At 46.7% G+C, this 23,317-nt stretch overlaps 1 protein-coding gene across 3 annotated transcripts in view; it reads left to right on the top strand.

The window, feature by feature from the left end:
* LOC114043171 (B-cell CLL/lymphoma 9 protein) overlaps nucleotides 1-23,043 on the top strand; it is a 32,385-nt gene extending 9,342 nt beyond the window's left edge. For 2 of the 3 annotated variants that reach the window (XM_027862176.1, XM_027862177.1), the window contains exons 3-10: nucleotides 493-572; nucleotides 7,309-7,595; nucleotides 8,321-8,637; nucleotides 9,655-9,844; nucleotides 10,233-10,332; nucleotides 14,064-16,305; nucleotides 17,580-17,840; nucleotides 20,608-23,043. In XM_027862176.1, coding sequence (XP_027717977.1) covers nucleotides 7,543-7,595; nucleotides 8,321-8,637; nucleotides 9,655-9,844; nucleotides 10,233-10,332; nucleotides 14,064-16,305; nucleotides 17,580-17,840; nucleotides 20,608-21,725 — 4,281 coding nt within the window. In that variant the 5' untranslated portion in view covers nucleotides 493-572; nucleotides 7,309-7,542 and the 3' untranslated portion in view covers nucleotides 21,726-23,043. The remainder of the gene's footprint in view (nucleotides 1-492; nucleotides 573-7,308; nucleotides 7,596-8,320; nucleotides 8,638-9,654; nucleotides 9,845-10,232; nucleotides 10,333-14,063; nucleotides 16,306-17,579; nucleotides 17,841-20,607) is intronic. The other variant, XM_027862178.1, reaches the window with a different exon arrangement.
* Nucleotides 23,044-23,317: the final 274 nt, after the last annotated feature.

Raw genomic sequence — 23,317 nt, 5'->3', positions numbered from 1 at the left:
AAGGGGAAGAACAGGAAATCGTAATCTGAAAAGTGACTTTCAAAGGTCAGGGTCTTGGAGATGGTAGTGAAATAGACAGTTGGTAGCTGAAGTGAAGTTGAGAAATTACAAAATCGGGATGTTAGGTCTGTCAACAGGTTGTACTGAAATAGCCTAAGCACTAGTTTATCTTTTTTAACAAGTATTTATTGAGCATCCACTGTGGCATAATAGGATTGGGTGGAAGAGTGTGAACCACTCCCAGCCCCAAAATGCTGAAGGCTTCCCTCCGTAACTTAAAGCATCCCAGAGAGGATGATCATGGGAGAGACAAGTAGCAAGGGGCTTGGCTAATCCACTGATAACGGAGAGGGACAAATAGGAGATTCCTCTTCAATTGCTGTCCCAGAATCAATGTGACGTGCCTTTCTCTGGCAACGTTCAGTGACCAAATGGTGCTGTGAACAGTTTGGTTCTCCACTCCAGGGTATCTTTCTCATCTTTCTCTTCTAGGGATGAGCATCTTTTGAGGAAGGAAGTTCTGCTCTCGTCTCCAGGATGAGCACAGCTGTGTCGTGACCCCCGGGGTTTGGGTGAGTGGTTTAAAAGAGTGATGACCCTGAAAGTAGAAGTTAGCCCTGCTTTGTAACACGTATGACAGGAAAGCATTTGATTGGGTTTGTCGATCAATTCCAAACATTGACAGAATGGAGTTATAGGTTTATTGTTTTAAAAAATTCTTGGGGCAGCTAAGTGGCACAGTGGATAGAGCTCCAGCCCTGGAGTCAGGAGGACATGAGTTCAAATGCGACCCTCAGACACATAACACTTATTAGCTGTATGACTCTGGGCAAGTCACTTAACCCGAATTGCCTCACGAAAAAAAAATTCTCCAAAGATCTAAGGAGTAGGATTAATCCAATCAGCTAGCATTTATTAAATGCCTAGTGTGTGTAAGGCTTTGTGCTAAGTGCTAGAGATACAGCAAAGCAAAAAACCGTCCCTCCTCTCAAGGAGCTCACAGCCTAATGGGGGAGATAGCAAACAAACAACTATGTATAAACAAGCTACCTACAGGTTAAATTGGGGATAATCTCACAGGGGAGGTACGAAGATTAAGGAGGACTGGGAAAGGCTTTTTGCTAATGTGGGAATTTCCCTGAGATTTGAATAAAGCCAGGGAAGTGAGAAGGGAGAGAATTCCAGGCATGAGGACAGCCAGGAAGAAGGCCTGGAATTGGGAGATGGGACATCTTATGAAAAGAATGGCAAAGCGGCCAGTGTCCCTGGAGAGTGAAGGGAGGGGAGTAAGGTGTAAGAAGGCTGGAAAGGTAGTAGGGGGCCAGGTTAGGAAGGGCTTTAAAAGCCAAACAGCATTTCATATTTAATCCGAGAGACAACAGGGAACCATTGGACATGATTGAATGGGGAAGGACAAGGCGATATGGTTAGAATGCCCTGAGGAAGATTTATTAACAGTGAAGTGGAGGATGGATTAGCGTGGGGAGAGACTAGAGTCCGGCAGTTCCACCAGCAGGTTATTTCAGTAGTCCAGGTATAAGGTGATGAGGGCCTGTACCAGGGCAAGGGCAGTGTCAGAGGAGAGAAGGGAGCATTTATGAGAGATGTTCTGAAAATAGATTTCACGAGACTTGACACCTTATTAGAAATGGGGGGTGAGAAAGAGAAAAGTTAAGGGTGATTCCTAGGTTGTGAGCCTGAGTGCCTGGAAGGATGGTCTTACCCTCCACTGTAATAGGGAAGTTAGGAGGAGGGGAAGGTTTTGGGGGAAAGATGGTGAGTTTAGTTTTGGACATGTTGAGTTTAAGATATCTCCTAGATATTCTCTTCAAGATATCTTGAAGATATCTTGAAGATATCTAAGAGGCAGTTAGAAACTGAGACTGGAGGTCAGGAGACAGATTAGGGCTGGACCATCAGAGCCAAGATTCATCAGCATACCAATGGTAATTGAAGCCATGAGAGCTGATGAGATCACCAGGTTCAGTAGTGTAGAGGGAGAAGAGAAGAAGGCCCAGGACAGTCTTAGGGGACCCCACAGTTATCAGGCTTGATGTGAGTGAAGGCCTAGCAAAGGAGACAGAAAGAGCAGTAGGACAGGTAGGAGGAGAACCAGCAGAGAGCAACGTAATAAAGACCTGTCAAAGGCTGCAGGAAAAGTCAGGAAGGAATAGTATTCCCAAAAAGCCAGTGGATTTGGCAATTAAGAGATTATTAGTAATTTAGGAGGAAGCCATTTTGATTGAATGATGAAGTCAGGAGCCACACCGAAAAGAGGAGAGGAGAGGGAGAGGAAAACCATGGAGGCACCTGTTGTGCACAAGCTTTTGTTCTCAAGGAGTTTAGCCACCAAAGGGAGGAGAGGTGTGGGACTGTAGCTGTGGGGATGGACAGAGCAGGTGGAGGCTTTGGGGGCATGTTTGTAGGCATCATGGGGGTACCCTTCAGCCAAGGAGCGATTGGGGATTGGTGAGAGAGTAGGGGTGATGGAGGGAACATTATGACAGCTGTAGTTTCCCGTTGACTGGAGGATTATCTTTGTCATTTAAGGGAGTTAAAACGCAGTTGGAAACTTTAAAATGCTAATTTACACATTTGTGGTAGAAACAGAAAAATAGATAGCATAGCCACCAGTGAGTAAAGGACAGTGTGTCGTGAGGAATAAAGAACTAGCCTCCAATCCCACAAAACCTGGTTTCAAGTCCTGTCTCTGACATGCTGGATTTGTGATCCCGGCTGCTTCCTGTCTCTGAGACTGTAAGCTGAAAAACAGTTAGAGCTCAGTATTGCTAAAAGGAGCTCGCTCCCATGGAGCTTCCTACATCAGTGAAATTGCAGGTTAGGCCATTGTCTTAAAACCTGCTCTTTCCTGGTGTAGCTCTGCCCTCTGAGAAAACATCTCAATAACTGCATTAGGGAAATCCCTCCTTGGCTCTAGCCATCTCACTGAGACAGATGTTTGCTAGTGAAACAGATGAGCACTTGGGCATCAGCCTGCACACAGCCTTCAAACTCAAGCTTCTTCCAGATGCACGAGGCCTGGAGAGTCTCATTGTTATCTCCTTTGGACAGACGCGTGTTAAAGAGCTTGTAAATACGAAAACCACCTATTTGAGCCAGAAATCTAGGATGTCCTTTGTTTGCTGTGGACTTGAGATGGTTGGTTAAAAAACTAAAGATTATTCTCAATTTTATCTTTGTGTGGTCTTGCACAAATTATTTCATCTTGTTGGGCTTGGATTTGCATCTTTAAACTAAAGAGTGGGTGGTAGGAACATAGGTTAGCAGATGAATTTCATTCCGTTTAAAAAAAATGATCGGACTGATCATTGAGAGGAATCCCATAGATGTAATGTACTTGGATTACATTAAGACATTTGACAGTATTTCATGATGCCCTTATGAAGAAGATAGATGATAGTATAGTTAGGTGGATTCTTAGCTGGTCCAGTGACTTGACCCAAGGAATAAAAATGATTAATGGATTGATGTCAATCTTGAAGGAAGTTTCTAGTAGAATACTCTAGCGATCTATCTTAACTTCTATTATGTTCAACATTTTTATCATTGACTTAGAGGAAGGCATAGGTGTACTTATCCAATATTCAGATTACCCAAAACAGGATGGCTAACAAATACATCTAATGACAGAACCAGAATCTAAAAAGCTTTCAACAGGTCAGATTGAGAGGATAGCTCTAATAATTTGAAATGTAATTGGGATAAATGTAAAGGACTGTCCTTGGATTCAGAAAACTGACTATACAAAATTAACAGTACAAGTATTGGGAGAGTGTAACTTCAGCAGTTTGAAAAAGATCAGGGCTTTGTCATGTACTGAAAGGTCAACAGGAGGCAGCAGTGTGAAATGGGAGCCAAAAAGTTAAGAGTACATTAATAGTAACATTACAGTCTAGAAAGGAGGGTCCTTCTATACTTTGCCTAGGGTACCATATATTTTGGTGAGGCAGTTGGGGTTAAGTGACTTGCCCAGGGTCATACAGCTAGTAAGTATCAAGTGTCTAGTCTGAGACCGGATTTGAACTCGGGTCCTCCTGACTCCAGGGCTGGTGCTGTATCCACTGCGCCACCTTGTTGCCCCAGGGCACCATATTTTTTTAAAGGACATTGAAAAGCTTGAGCCCCTCCACAAGAGAACAGCAAGGATGGCAGGAAGACCAGAAACTTTGCTTGATGAGGAATGGTTGGAAGAACTAGGGAGGTGTGGTCTAGAGGAGACAGGCAAGGCATGAGCCAGACAGACTTCTCTCAGCGGTTTTCATTAGAATTTTAGGATTTAGAACTGAAAGGACCTGATTCGTCATTTAGTCTAACTTTTTGCTAATACAGATGAGGAACTAAGGCCCAAAGAGGTGGGGTGTCTTTATCCTAATAATCCTCAGATAGACTGAGGTTTGAATCCTGTTTCTCTGACTCCAAATCCAGTGGATTTCCTACTACATCTACCCTTGTGTATCCAAAAGAATAAAGAACAGAAGGGAGAAAGAAAGAGCCAGGAAAAGGGGTTGATGATGGGGCTCAGACAAAGTAGTGGCTTCAGATCATTGATGGTGACTTCTGGGGCAGCCTTAGGTGTTTAACTACTTCTTGCTGAATTTCTCTCTCTGTCTACACCTGCCACTAGGGACATCAAGAAGGCATGTTTTAAAACTAAGCAACATAACATGAAAACATTTTGGAAGTCAAGCACCTACACAGTATTAGTGGCAGTTAGGAGTGGCAATCAGAAAATTTGAGTCAATTAATGTGGTGATTTCTATAAAATGCTTTGAAGTTCTCTTAAAAGAAAAATGTAACCCAAATGTCAAATATTTCTTTGTATGTTGCATGTACTCTTACATAAATATTCATGGAGTATCTACCATGTTTCTAACATTGTTTAAGTGCAGTAGGGGATAGGAGAGAAACATGATTCCTACCTTTTTTTTAGGCAATTGGGGTTAAGTGACTTGCCCAGGGTCACACAATTAATAAGTGTCAAATGTTTGTTCTGAGGCAGGATTTGAACTCAGGTGCTCCAGATTTCAGGGCCGGTGCTCTATCCACTGCACCACCTAGCTGCTTCCGTGATTCCTACCCTTAAGGAGCTCAGTCTCGTTAGGGAGGCAAAGTATAGATACGTGGCATAGAAACTTATCAGAAGGTAATATGTGCTTAGCTGTGTAATACTAACAACAAGGGCTGTAGGACAGGACTTCTTCAACTGTGGGTCATGACCCCACGTCGGGGCTGCTCTAGGAGAGTCAAAAGAGATGATGACCAACAGCCCATGTATGTATGATAGTTAGAGGTTTCCAGAGTCCTCAGCAATTCGGGCACAGGGATAGTCGTCTTTTTCCTTGTATCTCCAGTGCCTTGCACATAAACCCAGAAATCCTCCATAGAGGATTTGTAAGAGCTGGAGCTTTTACACAGAGAAGATGCTTAATAAATGTTTCTTGTTATTGAGTATTGTGTAGGGTTGGTAGAGCAGACATTATTATTCCCATTTTCTCCAGGTTCCAAAGATAGCGGCCTTTCCTCTCTACCAACTGTCTCTTCAGCTATTTAATTGATAACTTTTTTTGACCATCCTTTTCAGTGGATTGGTTGGACACTTCGGCTTTATCGAACACTCCCTTTAGTGTGAAAATAACTGAAATTGGTAGTTATGAAGTTATACTGTGACCGTAGAGGTAATCTAACATTACAGATAAGGAAACTGAGGCCCAGGGAGAGAGGCAGTGATTTACCCAAAGTTTAGAAACAGAGCTGGGATGAAACCCAGATCATTTGATTCTAAGCCTCATGTTCTTTCTACCACTTCACCTTTGAAGTTTAAACTTACAAAAGTGGTGGTGATAGGAGGAAAATGAAAATAAAAATTAAATATAATCAAGGCCAAAAATATATTCAGTATCCTATAGTTTCTCAGACAAAACCTATAATTAATTTATTAGTTTAGTTCCTTCACCTGTCTCCAGAATGCTACTAAAATTTGTCCTAAAACAGAAAGGGAAAACTGGGGGATTTTTATCAACAGATGTTTCATACCCCTTGTTTGTAAATCCTACATGAAATAGGTAGGAGTTGGGTAGGATTGTGCTTTTCTAAGTTGAGAAATAAATGAAAGTAGACATCTGAGTGACTTACTCCAGCCACACAATAAGTTATTGTTGACTTAGCCTGGAACAAATTCTCCTGTTTGCAGTCCTGTTTTGTGGTAGAACAAGACCAGACAGGCTGTAGTCCTCGCTGTTTCTGGCTATCGTCCCTGTACCTGGTGTCTTCACCACCTCCACTGAAATTTGCCCAGTCAGTTAGACATGAAGAGGAGGGACAGGTGATGGTGAAGAAGCACAGTGGAGCCACCCTGGGATTCAGCTGAGGCTTGAAAGCTGCATCTTGGCTTTCTAAACGAGATGACCAGACTGCCTGTGCTTGCACCACGAGTGCACTCCCTAATATTGTTTTGACCTTTATATTTTGAATTAGCCTTGCAGATAAGCTCAGGAAATGTTTCAGCCTTCTGAAATGTTCTTCTACTTGCAAAAATTATGGATCTGTTTGCTCATCCATGCAATACTGTGTTCCCTCCTCCTGTCCTTTGGATAAGAGAGTATACACCCCATACTTAGCATTCCTCCTAAGACACAGATTCCCATTAAAATTTAATAAGGGTCATGGAAATTAGAGGTATAACTCACTCAATTTTGTATTGACCCAACTTTCTTTTTTTTTTTTTAGCCTCAACTGATTTTTATTTTATTTTTCCCCTCAATTTCATGGGCTGATATTTGTGGGCATGGGTTAAAAATGCATGCTAACTTGAAATGGGGATAGTAATTGGAGCCAAGTTTATTACTTTTTGTGAGGGTGTGGTAAGTCACCAGAGGTTAAAAAAAAAACAAAAAATTCCATCAAAAGGAATTAAAGAGTGTCGCTGTGGGCTTATAGTTTTATGTGGGGCCCAATGCCAATCAAGGCCTTGTTTTTGGAAAAGACCAACCTAATGTTGAGTGGGGCTAGCACACAAAAGCAGAAACACTTCAGAGAAGCGGGCTTCCGAAGCATGATTCTTTTGTAGAGTCCAGACACCCAAGTACATGCAGGTGGGGAGGGAGGACGACTTTATTTGGATAGAGTCCCTTCTGCAGCATGGGGCTGGAGGCTTAGGGGTGTGTAGTCTCTCTTTTCTCTTCTAGCCTAAGGACGAGCTCCTTTTGTTTGGCCTGCCCTTTTAAATGTGTGATATCTTAATATCTCGTCTAAAGGTGTTTTGTATCTTCTGGGTGGCTTTCTCCACAGTGCGCCCTGGAGATGCGAAATCCTCCCTTGGTAGCAGGAAGCACACACCTAGAGGATGCTGGAGCTGCAGGTGGAAAGGGCCCACTACCACAGCAGAGAAAAGCAAAAAGAAAAAAGGCCTAGGGACAGACAGCGCTGAGGGGCCCCCCCGCAGCTGTGACTGCCCCCCCCCCCCCCCCAGAGGAGCTTGGCGAGCCGTCCCCGTCTGTGACTGTAAGCTCAGGATTCCGATCAATGCATTCCAGTAACCCTAAAGTGAGGAACTCTCCGTCAGGAAACACACAGAGGTAAGAGCCAAGGGTACCCCAGCAGGGAGATGGGGTGAGGGCTTGTGAGCTAAATTGGGAAGAGGGAAGGAGACACTCTAGAGGTCAGTAAGGCGACAGCAGGTTCAAAACTCAGTGACAGCTTTTTCACCTGCTTCTCTCCTATCCTTCCTACCATTCATCCCTGGAGGGAAGAGAATCCTTAGCCTTCCTTTCTCAGAAACTTTGTCTCACTTCCTGGCGGGCGGCAGCCCCCTTGTCTCCTCCAGCATGTTTGGGGAGGGATTAACATCCTGGGGCATTTCCCCAACCTGACTTTCATCATTGGGCTTTCCTTGGGCTGGCTTCCTGGAGGGAAGGTGGACTCCCCTCACAGTTGAACTGTGCCCTCAGCCTGGTCATGGTGATCTTTGTGATGCTTTGTTTGTTTGCTTTGAGCCATTCTAGTGTGAGACACTTCTTTATGTACATAGAAACGGTTGTCCTTTATTGACAGAAGCCCTAGAGATGGGGCCTCGGGGGACTGCAGTTCCTAGGACCCAGCAGGCCATACTGCTCATTGCTCACTGTTCATAGCACTCAACTGAGGGGTGGGGGAACGGGGGAGAGAGGCTAACGTGAAACACAGGAACAGTTACTTATCCTTCCCTGGGTCTGTTTAATCCCATAACAGACTATATCTTCCTGCTTTGTGTTGACAAGCTGCATCAGGAGTCTGACCTCCTTCTGTTACGTGTTTGTTTCAGTAGCCCCAAATCTAAGCAGGAGGTGATGGTCCGTCCCCCCACAGTGATGTCCCCATCTGGAAACCCCCAGCTGGATTCCAAATTCTCCAATCCGGGTAAACAGGGGGGCTCAGCCAGCCAGTCCCAGCCATCCCCCTGTGACTCCAAGAGTGGGGGCCACCCCCCCAAAGCACTCCCTGGCCCAGGTGGGAGCATGGGGCTGAAGAACGGGGCTGGAAATGGTGCCAAGGGAAAGGGGAGAAGGGAGAGAAGTATTTCAGCGGACTCGTTTGATCAGAGGGACGCTGGGACGCCAAATGATGACTCTGAAATCAAAGGTATGTGGGCCAGACCATCCAGAGTCCTAGGGAAGCGGGAAGGCCTCGAGGGAAGGCCCTTTGGCCTGTCTGTCAGTGCCAGCTAGCCTCCCCCAGCTGCTGGGGTGAATCTGGCAGAGAAGAAATGTGTGCTCCTCCTCATTTTTCATGGAGTTAAAACTTATAGTTTTCCCATACAATGAGCAGCTTGAGGTGTTGTTTGTTCCAGAATTTTCTAGTGGGGCTGCAGATGGGCTGGGAATGAGTGAGCACGTTCATGGAGGTTCCTTCCCCTTGCAATGTTCTCCTTGGGTTTTCCTGGCATCCTGCTGTTGGTACAACCGCATGAAAGCCAGTAGTTCAAGTTTGTGGATGCAAATAGCCCACGTTAGAGTAGTTACTCTGATGCCCCCACCCCTTTGCCGTCAGATTAATCTTCTAGGACTCGCAAGTTGTGCCCTCTGGTTGCCACTTTGTCAGACTTGTAGGCACAAGAGGAAGCCTTAATGGCCCTGGCATGAGTCCGGGCTAGTCACAGCCGATTTCTGAGTGGTAGGAATGAGCGACTACGTGTGGCAGAGGATTGGCAGGCAACCCAGGTGGAGTGAGTCAGGAAGAGTGGGGGAGGCAGGGCTGCTGAGCCTGTTGTTTTTCATTCTTTGCCCCTCCCCCAACACGATAACACCCAGGCCTATTCGCTCCTTTTTTTTCTGGTACTTGACCTGTGCCAACGAAAGGAATGACTAGCCAGGGCGTGAAGCTCAGATTTCAGGGGCAAAAGGGTGACCTTTCCCTATAAAATCAGGCCCCATCCATGTGAGTCGGAATGAGCAATTTAACCATAAGGATGATTGAATATTTCCATAAGAGTGAAATTGGTTTATCTTAGCAAGACATTTCTGGAAATGTTCAGAGTTGGTTTAGGCTACAAAGCAATAAATTCTGGGAATGGGGAGGGGAGGAAGAGTTTTGTTCTTTTTCCCTCTTTCCCCTTCCTGCTTCTTCCTGAAACACGCATGCATCTCTCCTTTCCTTTAGAGTGTAATTCTGCGGATCATATAAAGCCCCAGGATTCTCAGCATCCTGCACACTCCATGACTCCTGCAAATGCTTCAGCCCCGAGGTCTTCCACCCCCTCCCATGGCCAGACGGCTGCGCCGGAGCCAGCTGCTACCCAGAAGACGCCATCCAAAGTGGTTTATGTATTTTCTACTGAGATGGCCAATAAGTGAGTAGTTGTCACGTGCACCTGGCTGTGGTTTGGGATTCTTGAGGCCCTTCATTCTCATTTCCATTCTGCATCGAGCTCTCCAGCTCAGCAGCCTCAGGGCAGTAATTGGGTGCCACAGAATGCCTTGTTCACGCGGCCCGGGTCGGCAGTATAGAAAGGCAGGGGACTTTCTGGGGCCCCTTCCCCTTCTCCTGTGCTGGCAGGAAGGGAGCCTGGGAACAGGGATCTTCTTGAGAACAGAACAGCAGCCTTTCTTGTCACAAGAGCATTGGGATGGGATGGCATGACAGAAAACAAAAACTTGCTCTTTCCCCTCTAAGTGTGGCTTACGCTGCCGCCGAGGCCGATGCACTGGGGATGTGACATCTCCCCTCCGTCTTTACAGGGCTGCCGAAGCTGTGCTGAAGGGCCAGGCTGATACCATCGTCTCCTTCCACATCCAGAACATCTCAAACAGCAAGGCAGAAAGAAGCACTGTACCTCTGGTATGGACGGTGGGCGGGCAGGGACTCTTGGGAAGAGTGGTCACCTGTGTTCAGATTTCAGTCCATCTCCTGACTACCCGCGTGACTTCAGGCAAGGGATGTCATCTCTCTGGACCCCTCTCTCTTCATCTGTAAATCAGGGGATATCTGACTTCCATCTCTAAATTCAAGATCCTTTGATTCTGGGGGGATTTGGGTAGTTTGTTGTGTGCATATGCTCACTTCTTCCAGTAGGTGGCGCAGTGGATAGAGCACTAGTCCTGGAGTTAGGAAGACCTGAGTTTAAATCCAGCTCCACTTAACTAGCTGTATGTTCCTGAGCAAGTCATGTAATTTCTGTTTGACTCATTTGTAAAATGGGGATAATAACAGTACCTACCTCACAACCACAGGGTGGTTGTGAGGAAAAATTAAATAATATTTGTAAAATAGCTCAGTGCCCAGCGTGCAGAGTAAGTACTACAGTTAATATTGGGGGAAGGATGTTTGGGGAACAAAGCATTCTTTCACTGAATCTGTTTTCCTCTGTAAGATTTTCTTCATGTCATGCTTGAAGCGTGCCCACATAAATCTCAAGTCACATGTTGAGCACAAAACAAGGCTTAAAATCTCAGGTCACTTGAAGGACCAGGAAAAAAGCCACAGCTAAAAACTATATCCTCATGATCCTCATCATTATCATTGTCATTAGCATTTGTATAGTACTTGAAGGTTTATAGAGTGCTTTACCTAGATCATCTCATTTGACCCTCAAAACAGTCCTGTAAGGTAGGTGCTAAAATTGTCCCTGTTTTACAGAGAAGGAAACTGAGGCTAAAAGATGTCAAGTGAGTTTCCTGAGCCACACATCTAGTAAGTGTCCGTGGCAAAATTTGAACTCAGGTCTTCCTGAAACCAAGTGTGGTATTTTATCCACTGTGCCAAGCAGTGGCCGCACTGGCTTCCAGTCTTCACAATAAGGAGTCTTAAAGCATACCCATGTGGTTCTTAATTTTATTTTCGTTTTTTAAAAATGCCTATTGGACACTTTTAAGTCCTTTGACTCTTCCAAAATTGTTCTTTGTCCATCTATAGGTACACTATCTGGAACTTGGCACTAATTGTGATCGTTGAGCATTTATTAAGCACCTACTGTTGTTCCAGGCACTGTGCTAAGTGCTATAGATACAAAGACAGAAGTGAAACATCCTGCCCTCGAGCTAATATTCTATCAGCTAGTATAGTAGCAAGAACACTAGTTTCCTCATGAAAGGACCTAGGTCCAGATGTCAGTTCTGCTACTTACTGGCTATGAGGTAGAAGTCTTACTGTCCTGAATACAATGTGGGGGGGACAGGGGTTGCAGTATGTAGCAGATCAAATCGAGCATCTGTGGAGCTGTGATGTACGAGGCGCTGGGCTGGATGCATTCATGATACAAGGGAGTATCCTTGCCCCGAGGAATTTACAGTCTAGTTGGAGGGACAGGACATTGGAAAAGATCAATAATAATATAAAATTGAAGCAGCAATTTCAGGATAATGATAGGAGAGCTCTCAGATCAAGCAATAGCACAGCTAACATTTTTACTAAACATAGACTATATAGGACATTGTTCCTAGGGCAAACCTACATGGGTTCATCTCTTCTAACCTTAGAAAAGGGATAATCTGACATGCGTGCCAATTTAGGTACAGGGTGGTGTGTACTGCGCAGTCTCAGAGTGGGAAGGGATCTATGTCCAGTTAGTCCAGTCTAGAATTCCTTCAACTCTATCCCTGAAAAGTTGTTGTCTAGTCTCTTCTTGAAGACCGCTGGCACCGGGCACCCCCTGCTTACTGGGGCGGCCCATTCAGATCACTTCCAGGTAAAGTTCCGAGCCCGACCTTCAAGGGCTATGAAGTTTGCCCTTCTCTAAAGCCTTCATCTGCCTTCTGTAGCTTCGACTCTTTGCTCTACCCTTGATCTCTGGGGCCAGGCAGAAAATAACTCTTCCAGAGAGCTGCCTGCAGAAATTTGAAAGACATTTATCATGTCATCCCTACATCTTCTCTTCTCTGTAGTAAAGACTCCCCAGTTCCTTCAGCGGATTCTCATGTGACACAACTTTGAGGACCTTCACCAGTTTTATTGCCTGCCTTCCTCTGCATGCTGGCCAGCTTACCAATTTCTTTCCTATAATTTGGCACCTGAAACTGATCATCGTATTTCACATATGGTCTAATTAAGACAAACTACAGTGGCGCTCTTAGCTTTCTTGTTCTAGACTCTCTGGGATTGGTCTGGGATTGCGTTAGCTGCTTCAACTGACACATCACACTCCTGCCTCAGTAAACTTACCCAGATCTTCTTCAGATACAGTTTAATCTAGCCACACTTCGCCCTAAGTGTGGAACTTTCTATTCGTGCCTACCGAGTTTCATTGTATTAGATTCATCCAGTATTCCTGCTTTAAAGAAATCTTGTATCCTGATCCTGCCCTGTGGAACACAGACTGAAGAGAAACATTCAGAGATGTGTACATGTATGCCTGATCTCTGTGTGTGTGTGTCTAAATTCAAGAAACAATTCCTATAAAAAATATCTATAATTATTGATGTACAAACATTGACACGTAGATACTTGAAAGATTAGATGAGGAGATGAGCAAAAGGGATGTACAACTAAATGGGTTGGAAATGAAGCTGGCAAATAGCTGAGGAGTAGGCAGGATGACCATTCATCTACAAAGTGACCAGAGGGTCTTTAAATGTGTTCTCCACTTGCACTTAGGGCTTTTTAAAACTTTCCACAAACTTAGCATTTAGACAAACACCACACCCAAATCCACATCCCTTTAAAGCAAAACAAAGCATATGCTAGTCATTTCTGTAGATTGCAGGATCCCTTACCTTTGTACAGGACTTAATACAGTGTCAGTATTTAATAAGTGATAATGAGGCAGCAGGCCAAGGTGTAAGAGCTGGTCTGCTACTGCCCATTGGAAAGAACAGATCGAGAGACACCACGAGCTAGATGGCTGCAGATTTCTCCACGGAAGTTTCCTGCTGACAGATTAGCTTACTGCAGTTAATGTGAAAATTCTTATCAAATATGGAATCAGTGATCACAAACTGAAAACAGAAACCAGGAGATAGAAGGCCCCCTGGAAACTGAAGGAGGAACACCCAGTAGTCAACGTGACAGAGGACAAATGGAAACTGAGAGGCCTGCCTTGCCCGATACCCCCTGCCCCCTGCTTAGAGTGCTTTGCCCTCTGCGAGGCATGTGCTCTCTTTCTGTTAGAAATATGATTGACTTTTGTGGCAGTCTAAACACCTACCTGTAACTTTGAGAGAAACGAAAGTGTTTGGATCAACCTCCCACATCCTGGGAAACTAATCCTTCCCAGAGTCGGAAACACAGTCGTGGGAAATAAGGACATGTGATATCAAACCCGTTCCTTGAAATAGATACTCAAATGTATTCGCTCTGGCAGAACTTTAGACATCATCAAATCTAGTGGCATGCCAGTGAAGTTATTGAAGCCACTTCCTTAGCACAGGGGAAAGAGTCTCATTGCCTTTGATGGGGAAGGCTAAAGAAAATCAGAGTGCCATTAGGTCGTCTGTGGGTTAGATGCTGTGCATTGGCCATCTCCTGGAAGTGACCACGGTCAGTGTAGATGTGTGTAGCCCCCAGCGCAGCTGACTCTCCTAATTGCCTTGTTGTTAGATTTACTAATGATCTTTAAAACTCTCCTTTATCCTCAGAACACACAGATCTCTACCCTTCGGAATGATCCCAAATCACTACCACAGCAGCCTCCAGCTTCAGCCAACCAGGACCAGAATTCTTCCCAGAATACCAAACTACAATTAACTCCACCCATTCCGGCACCAGCACCCAAGTCCACCGCTCCTCCCTGTCCCCTGGATCAGGACAGTCCTGGAGTGGAAAGCAAACTGATTCCTTCTGCAGGGAGCCCGGCCAATTCTACGCCACTGCCCGCAGAAGGTTCTGGGCCAAACTCTACCCCTAACAACCGAGCCATCACTCCAGTTTCCCAGGGGAGTAGTAGCTCTACCACGGATCCCAAAGGTCCTCTCCCTGCCCCGGTCTCCAGTGGGGAGCCACCCTCCCTGGGAGAGAACCCCGACGGGCTGTCTCAGGAGCAGCTGGAGCACCGGGAGCGCTCGCTGCAGACGCTCAGAGACATCCAGCGCATGCTCTTCCCCGACGAGAAGGAGTTCTCTGGGGCACAGAGTGGGGGACCCCAGCAGAGCTCGGGCATGCTTGATGGCCCACAGAAGAAGCCGGAGGGGCCCATCCAGGCCATGCTGGCCCAGTCCCAAAGCCTCGGCAAAGGGCCTGGGCCTAGGACCGATGTGGGAGCTCCCTTTGGCCCTCAGGGACACAGAGAGGTGCCCTTTTCCCCCGAGGAGATGGTCCCACCCCCCATGAACTCCCAGCCGGGGCCCATGGGCCCCGACCACCTGGATCACATGACTCCTGAGCAGATGGCGTGGCTGAAGCTGCAGCAGGAGTTTTATGAGGAGAAGAGGAGAAAGCAGGAGCAGGTGGCTGTGCAGCAGTGCTCCCTGCAGGACATGATGGTCCATCAGCACGGGCCCCGAGGAGTGGTCCGGGGCCCTCCCCCACCCTACCAGATGGCCTCCGGTGAAGGCTGGGGGCCCACGGGGCCAGAGCCTTTCACCGACGGGATAAACATGCCTCATTCCCTGCCCCCGAGGGGCGCGGCTCCTCCCCCCAACATGCCGGGAAGTCAGATGCGTCTTCCGGGGTTTGCAGGAATGATGAACTCTGAAATGGAGGGGCCGAGCGTCCCTAACCCTGCATCCAGACCAGGTCTTCCTGGAGTTAGTTGGCCAGATGATGTGCCAAAAATTCCGGATGGCCGAAATTTCCCTCCAGGCCAGGGGGTCTTCGGTGGCCCCGGCCGAGGGGAACGCTTCCCAAATCCTCCGAGTTTGTCTGACGAGATGTTTCCACAACAGCTGGCAGAGAAGCAGTTGGGCCTCCCCCCCGGGATGAGTATAGAAGGAATCAGGCCCAACATTGAGATGAATAGGGTGCTCCCAGGCTCTCAGCGACACATGGAGCCTGCGAGTAATCCCCTTTTCCCTCGCATACCAGTGGAGGGGCCCCTCAGCCCTTCCAGAGCCGACTTCCCGAAAGGAATGCCGCCACAACTTGGCCCTGGCCGGGAGCTGGAGTTCGGGATGGTTCCCGGCGGCGCGAAGGGGGATGTAAATCTGAACGTCAGTATGGGCTCCAACCCACAGATGATACCTCAGAAAATGAGGGAGGCTGGGGTGGGTCCCGAGGAGATGATGAAACTGCGGCCAGGTGGCTCCGAGATGCTCCCCTCCCAACAAAAGATGGTGCCCCTGCCGTTTGGGGACCACCCTCAGCAGGAGTACGGCATGGGCCCTAGGCCTTTCCTTCCCATGTCTCAGGGTCCGGGCGGCAGTAGTGGTCTCCGGAATCTCAGAGACCCAGTTGGGCCTGACCAAAGGACTAACAGCCGGCTCAGCCACATGCCACCACTACCTCTCAACCCGTCCAGTAACCCTGCCAGCCTCAACACCGCTCCCCCTGTCCAGCGCAGTCTGGGACGTAAGCCCGTGGATATTTCTGTCGCCGCTAGCCAGGTGCATTCTCCAGGCATTAATCCTCTGAAGTCTCCCACCATGCGCCAGGTCCAGTCACCGATGCTGGGCTCGCCCTCGGGGAACCTCAAGTCACCCCAGACTCCATCACAGCTGGCGGGCATGCTGGCAGGTCCAGCCGCTGCTGCTTCCATTAAGTCCCCTCCTGTCTTGGGGTCCGCTGCTGCTTCACCTGTTCACCTCAAGTCTCCATCACTTCCTGCCCCTTCGCCTGGATGGACCTCCTCTCCAAAACCTCCACTACAGAGTCCCGGGATCCCTCCAAACCACAAAACGTCTCTCACTATGGCTTCCCCAGCCATGATGGGCAGTGTCGAGTCAGGTCAGTGCACTTTCCCATCCCCTGAGTGTGTGGAGAGGGTAAGATCAATAGAGCTTCTCCAGCACCATCTTGAGCAGCCAGGCCAAAAAATAACCCTGGGATCAAGAGGAAACTAGTTGTGCACGTGAAAATACAGCAATGTGGATGTTGGTAGGTAGGCCCCAAAATTCTTTTTCATATCCATGATGTATATGATCAGGACCCCTCCCTCCCCTTTTTAAAGATGATCTCTATAGTGCCACCTTCAAAACAGAGGGTGCCCTTACGGGGTCCTTTCTGTTTAGATCAGAGGCCTTAGCAAGGACAGGAGAGGAAAGAGGGGAATGTGTCTTAGTTCACAAAATAATTTATATTCATCAGGAGGACCCCATAGAGATGAACCAGGTTATGTTTAAGACAATACCCATTTATGCCAAAACATTATTCAGCTGTGGATAAATGTGGCTTCTGTAAGAGTCCAGTGGCTTACTTGAAGACACCACCCTCCCACTGAAAAATTGGCAGTGAAGGGAGTAAGAGCCCTGCCTAGACTTAGTACAGATCAGAGGAGAGGGCTCTTCATGGAGCTCCAGTGAATGAATGTTGACCACAGAAACCACTGCCTCTGACTTCTCAGCAGACTGCTATCTTCACATGTAAGACTGAATTCATTGGCTGTCACCAGTGGAGGGCTGGTTAGTGGAGGAGGACAGTAATAATGTACTCACTAGATCTATGCTGTCTCCACTGGAGCGAGATCAGAGTCAAAACAATGTAGCACGTTCTTCCCACCAGGCTAAAGTTTGTCTCTTGCCAGTGGGTAGCATCTGCCTAGGATGGTAGCAGTGTGGTAGAGCAGCCTTTTCCATTCGATCATCTTTGATTTCAGGAATTAGGGAGGAGAACATGGAGAAAAATCATTTAGTGCCTAGGATGAAACTTCAATCTAAGCTCCTTTCATACCCACAAAACAAGATGAATTCGAAACTGATTGATAGAGAAACGTGTGCCCGTTTGTGTCTCGATATTTTAATGGGGTGGCTTTATCCTTCAGACGAAGCTTTGACTAACATCTCTAACACAAAGCACCTTGTGTGTTTGTCTTCACATTTGATTCGTGCCCCCCAAAATTCCTCTTTTCTTCTCCCTTCCCTCTACGTTCCCAGGATTCTTTGAGGGAAATCTAGCTCATTCTTGATCTTCCTATTCCATGTATCCTGGAAACAACGGCATCCTTTTTTTCAGGCAGGATCTAATTTTTGGTCTCTTTTTTGTATTGTTTTCTCTTCTCATAGGTGGTCCACCACCTCCTACTGCTGGCCAGTCTGCTTCTGTGAATATTCCCGGAAGTCTTCCCTCTAGCACCCCTTACACAATGCCTCCAGAACCAACCCTTTCCCAGAACCCTCTTTCCATCATGATGTCTCGAATGTCCAAGTTTGCAATGCCCAGTTCCACCCCACTTTATCATGATGCCATCAAGACTGTGGCCAGTTCGGATGATGACTCCCCTCCAGCCCGATCTCCCAACTTGCCATCAATGAATAACATGCCAGGTAAGGAATCGGAGAGAAAGGCTGTATGGTCACAGCTTAAGAAAGAGGTTTCTAGGGGCAGCTAGGTGGCGCGGTGAATAAAGCTTCAGCCTTGGAGTCAGGAGGGCCTGAGTTCAAATCTGGTCTCAGACACATGACACTTACTAGCTGTGTGACCCTGGGCAAGTCACTTAACCCTGATTGCCTTGCTAAAAAGACCCCACCCCCAAAAAAGAGGTTTCTTAAAGTATATTCTTGGTAACTGGTTTGTGGGAAGGTGAGAAATTAATAGGCCTGAGTCATCTCTAAACAGTTGGAGATATTGAAACATATCCTCGGAGTGATCTCCCTTAACTGGCATCAAATAAGAATTAAAATGTCTTGACTGAAGGAAGATGCCATCTCTTCAATAAATTGAGACTGTGAAGAGAGGGGCTCTTAGAAATCCCAAGGTGCACTTGGATTAATTTCTTGGTCTACTTGGGGATTTGCCTCAAGTAGGAAACATGTGAAACAAGTTTCTTCAAACACTGACTGGACCATCCTGAGTTATGTAGTTATTTCCTTTGAAAGACAGTTACAAGATTTCAGGCAGTGGATAGCCCTTATTTCTTACATGAACAAAGGAAATGACAGTTCTTGACTAGGACCTGAAATCCCACTAGATGTGTGCTATCGTCAGTTTTTCTTTTTGCTATGATATCTGGAAAGGCACTTTTTAAAAATTACTGAAATCATCTAAAAAACGACCAAAAACCAATCTCCATTCCCACTTTCTAACACTTTCACTCTTCTCTCTAAAAATGAACGAAACCATTAAGAGAGGAAATGCTCTGGGTTGTGTCGAGTGAGACTTTGCTGTTAAGTACAGACAAACCAAGACTGCAGCCAAACATCCAGTTCCATTCCAGTCGTTAGTCATGACGTTTATTTAGAGATCAGCATAGCACGTGCTGTCTGGACATAATAAACCTCACTGCCGTGACAGATTTCATCTCAAGGGCACTCTCAGTAGAAAAAGCTAAAAATATAAGTGCTATAGAAACTGCAGTGGAAGTCTGTATGGACAGTCATCTGTTTGTGGAAAAAAGATTTTATTCCCCAATTTGCTAATACACTACTTTCCTCCAAAAAAAAAGAATGCTTATGAAGCCCTAAACCCAATAACAAGCAAATTCTAAATGTGACCATTCAAAATAATAAAATCATGTTTGGATTAATCAGCACTCTTTTTGATTCATTGGATCCTAGGATTGGTCATCTGATCTGCCCCTTTGCCTCCGTATTTAACTCATTCCAGAGATAATCGTTCCTGTTCTATTATTAAAGCTCTCTAGTGTCAGAAATTCTGTAATTCTTAGTTAAGTACATCAAGAGTAAAAAAAAGTCACACTTTCATGTGTTTCTTTTCTGAATTCCTATACTAATTCATAATGCATAACATACAGTTTAACCTGGTTTTTAGCCTTTTTTTCTCTCACTTCAGTCTCAGTAAGTTTTTTCCCGCCAGTGCTTCAACTACCACCTCTATGCAGATGACATATATGTATGTGTATATATACATACACACATAGACACATATCTACATATTTCTATGTACATACATTTGCATATATAGATACGTGCATGCCAGCACATATTCCTGACTTCTCTCCCCAGTGTCAAGCCTCTACAACTTCTACTACCTGCAGGATGGCGCTAGCTGGATATCCTGCCAGCACTCCAGAAATGACATAGCCCCAACCAAGCTCATCCTCCTTCTGAACCTGCTCCTCCCTCCAGCTCCACTGTTTGTAACCTTGGGGTTGTCTTTAGTTCTTCCTTCTCCTTTGCCTCTCACAGCCCCTTGGTTACCAAGTTCCGTCAATTCTTCCACCTCAACCTTTCTTGCATCCCTTCCGTCTTTATTCCCCTCCCCGCATCACACCATCCTATTATGGGCTCTTCTTACCACTAGCCTGGACTGCTGGAACAGCCTCCTAACTGGCCTTCCCATCTCTACTGTCTTTCAACTCACCAGTCTCTCACACTGCTGCCCAAGGAAGGCTTCTGCACCTCACTGTCTGCCCAGAAATCTTCAGGGGCTCCCTGTGGCCTACCAGATAAAAGTCGCATCCTTTCTCGGGTTCAGGGCCTTGCAGTCTGGGAGCCGTCTTTGTTACTCTCTTCAGTACACTCATACCAGACGACTTCCTCTGGTCCCCGGTGGTGGAGGTCACGCTGCTTTCTCTGGGCCTCTGGTGGTGCCGAACCCCATGTCTGGAATGTTCCCCCTTGCCTTCTTTGCCCTGATGAATTTCTGCCTTTCCTTTAAAGACTCATTCAGATGCTGCCTTCAAGAGCTTTCCATGATTTCTTCATCCTTCCCATATGGCGAGTCAGTAACCTTGTCCCCTCAACTTTCATCTTGTAATTTTGTGTGCTTATTATATCTATTTGATTTTGTGTCTTAACCTACATCTAGACTGTAAACTCCATGAAGGCAGGTGCTGTGGCTTATAACAATTGTATCTCCATCCTTCCACCCCCCAACCTAGAACACGCTCTCCACACAGTGGGTGCTTAATAAATGATTACCAGATTTTTCTTAAATAGTTTCCTGCTGTTCCTGGGGTACGAAGCCGGTCCCCAGGGCTGGGCTGCAAGCGCTTTGAAGAGCAGGGTACGGATGGCCCCTAGACTGCTCCCCCTCACGAGCCTCAGCACACAGAAAGGAACGATCAACATCATTGTTTCGCTGGGCTAAATCTGACTGTGGACTCATCTGTCATCTCTCTTTCTTTCCTAGGAATGGGCATTAACCCCCAGAATCCTCGAATTTCAGGCCCAAACCCAGGGGTTGCGATGCCAACCCTTAGCCCGATGGGAATGACCCAGCCACTCTCTCACTCCAACCAGATGCCCTCTCCAAATGCTATGGGACCCAGTATACCTCCTCATGGGGTTCCCGTGGGGCCCGGTCTGATGTCACATAATCCAATGATGGGGCACGGGTCCCAAGAGCCTCCCATGGTACCTCAAGGACGAATGGGGTTCCCACAGGGGTTCCCTCCAGTACAGTCTCCTCCGCAGCAGGTGCCATTTCCCCACAATGGCCCCAGTGGGGGTCAAGGCAACTTTCCAGGAGGCATGGGTTTCCCCGGGGAAGGAGCCCTGGGCCGTCCTAGCAACCTGCCCCAAAGTTCCACAGATCCAGCACTTTGTAAGCCTGGAGGCCCAGGGGGTCCTGACTCCTTCACCGTCCTGGGAAACAACATGCCTTCAGTTTTCACAGATCCAGATCTACAGGAAGTGATTCGGCCTGGAGCCACTGGAATACCTGAGTTCGACCTGTCCCGGATCATCCCCTCCGAGAAGCCTAGCCAGACACTGCAGTATTTTCCTAGAGGGGAGGTCCCAGGCCGCAAACAGCCCCAGGGTCCTGGGCCTGGGTTCTCACACATGCAGGGGATGATAGGAGAACAGGCCCCAAGAATGGGACTAGCATTGCCTGGCATGGGGGGCCCAGGGCCAGTAGGAACTCCAGATATCCCCCTTGGTACAGCTCCATCCATGCCAGGACACAACCCAATGAGACCACCTGCCTTTCTGCAGCAAGGCATGATGGGACCTCACCATCGGATGATGTCACCAGCACAATCTGCAATGCCTGGCCAGCCCACCCTGATGAGCAACCCAGCAGCTGCTGTAGGCATGATTCCTGGCAAGGATCGGGGCCCTGCTGGCCTCTACACCCACCCGGGGCCTGTGGGCTCTCCGGGCATGATGATGTCAATGCAGGGCATGATGGGACCCCAACAGAACATCATGATCCCCCCACAGATGAGGCCTCGAGGCATGGCTGCTGATGTGGGCATGGGTGGATTTAGCCAAGGACCTGGAAATCCAGGCAACATGATGTTTTAAGCTGCTAAGACTGGATGTGCTGACCCTTCTCAAGCTGAGATTCCAGGTCCTGAGAGCTGCTTTAAGGGAGCTCCAGGAAGTACAGTTGGTCACGCAATAGGACAACAGAGACCCGAGGGCTGCTTTGGGGGAAAAAAAAAAAAAACAAAACAAAAACAAAAAAAAACTCGAATGTATGAATTTACCTGAAAACAAATTATTCATTTAATCAACAGGTGTGTTTTTTTTAAGATTTATTTTTTAAAAATTATTTTTGTGGACTTGGGTATCCCATGATGGCACCTACTTTTGAGACTCTGTAGCTGTACTTTGAGAATCGCCATTTGTCATGAGTTGCACCATTCTCTGTATGTTTACGTCCTTCGGACTGGCTTCTCCCAGGACTCTTGTTTTATTTTTTGTTTGTTTGTTTTATTTGGGGTTTTATTTTTTTGTGTACTGTACTATATTGTAAAAGGGAATTTAGCAGAGACTTTAGTCTTTGGGGTGAGAGGAGAATGGGAATGAATGCCGGGCTGTTTACTTTAGGTGGAGAACCCATCGGCAGACCTTTGGACTGTTTTCTTTCAACTCCATTGTATAGAAAAACCAAACTACGACCTCAGAGCAGAGTATTAATGAAAAGCACAAAAAAGGAACTAAGTTCAGCAGGGGGCGGGCGGGGGGGGGGGGCTTTCTTTTAAAGTAATAAAGTTTAGGACCTTTATTTTTCTTTTCAGCTTGGGTGCTTGTCGGCACCTTCTGCCTCTTCCCTACACACAGTCATGGTCATGGTCATGGTCATCCTCTCCTCTTCCTTGCCCACCCTCTGTAAATTGATTCCCTTCTCATTGGCTTCTGCCTTCCTGCCCTCCTTTTCTCTTTGGCAGCTGCAATACTTGGTGTTATTTTTTGGGAAAAAATAATCTAGCAGAGCCTTACCTTTTCCTCCATGCCTAGAATTCTCTGGGTGTCATGAGGGAAAGACTGTCCTTGGGATGCTCTGGTGTTTTACAATCTTCTTTATTCTCTTCTCTGCCTCTCTCTTTTCCATCCTTCCATTTCCCTTCCCCCCCCACCCCAGTATTTTTTCTGTTCTTTGATTAGGAATCCCCCAAGTGATTTTTATTAACATGGGAGTGGAACAGATGCTAAAAGCTATCCAGGATTTTTATTTGTGTGTGGGGTTTTTTTTGTTTTGTTTTTTGGGTTTGTTTTTTTTTTTTTAATTTGTGGTTCCTTCCCTTTCCTACCCCCTCCCAAGCGTAAAACGTTCTGTGTAACCTCCATTAAATTTGGTACAAAACCACTCGCCAGGGCTGTGGTGTCAGAAAAATAAAATATATTGTTTCTTACAAAACTGAACTGTCTTTCTTTCTCACCCATTTCAATGACTCTGTGCCTCAGCATAGAGTCATGTTGGTTGCTATGTGAAGCACCAGCTCCAGGAAGTGTCTTCTCTAGGGAAATGTTCCAAACAGCGGAAGAGTCATCTTGACTCATCCTCCCAGGCTGGGACCTCAGAGATCCAGCGCCCACCACTGCCTCATTTGCAAATGAGGAAACTGAAGCCTGGACAGGGAGAGAGATTTGCCCCACGTCATACAGCTGGG

Source organism: Vombatus ursinus, unplaced genomic scaffold, assembly GCF_900497805.2.
Source record: "Vombatus ursinus unplaced genomic scaffold, bare-nosed wombat genome assembly UNPS02014768.1, whole genome shotgun sequence".
NCBI classification, from domain to species: domain Eukaryota; kingdom Metazoa; phylum Chordata; class Mammalia; order Diprotodontia; family Vombatidae; genus Vombatus; species Vombatus ursinus.
The sequence above is the reverse complement of the archived record's forward strand: the minus strand, read 5'-3'. Positions and strand labels throughout refer to the sequence as shown.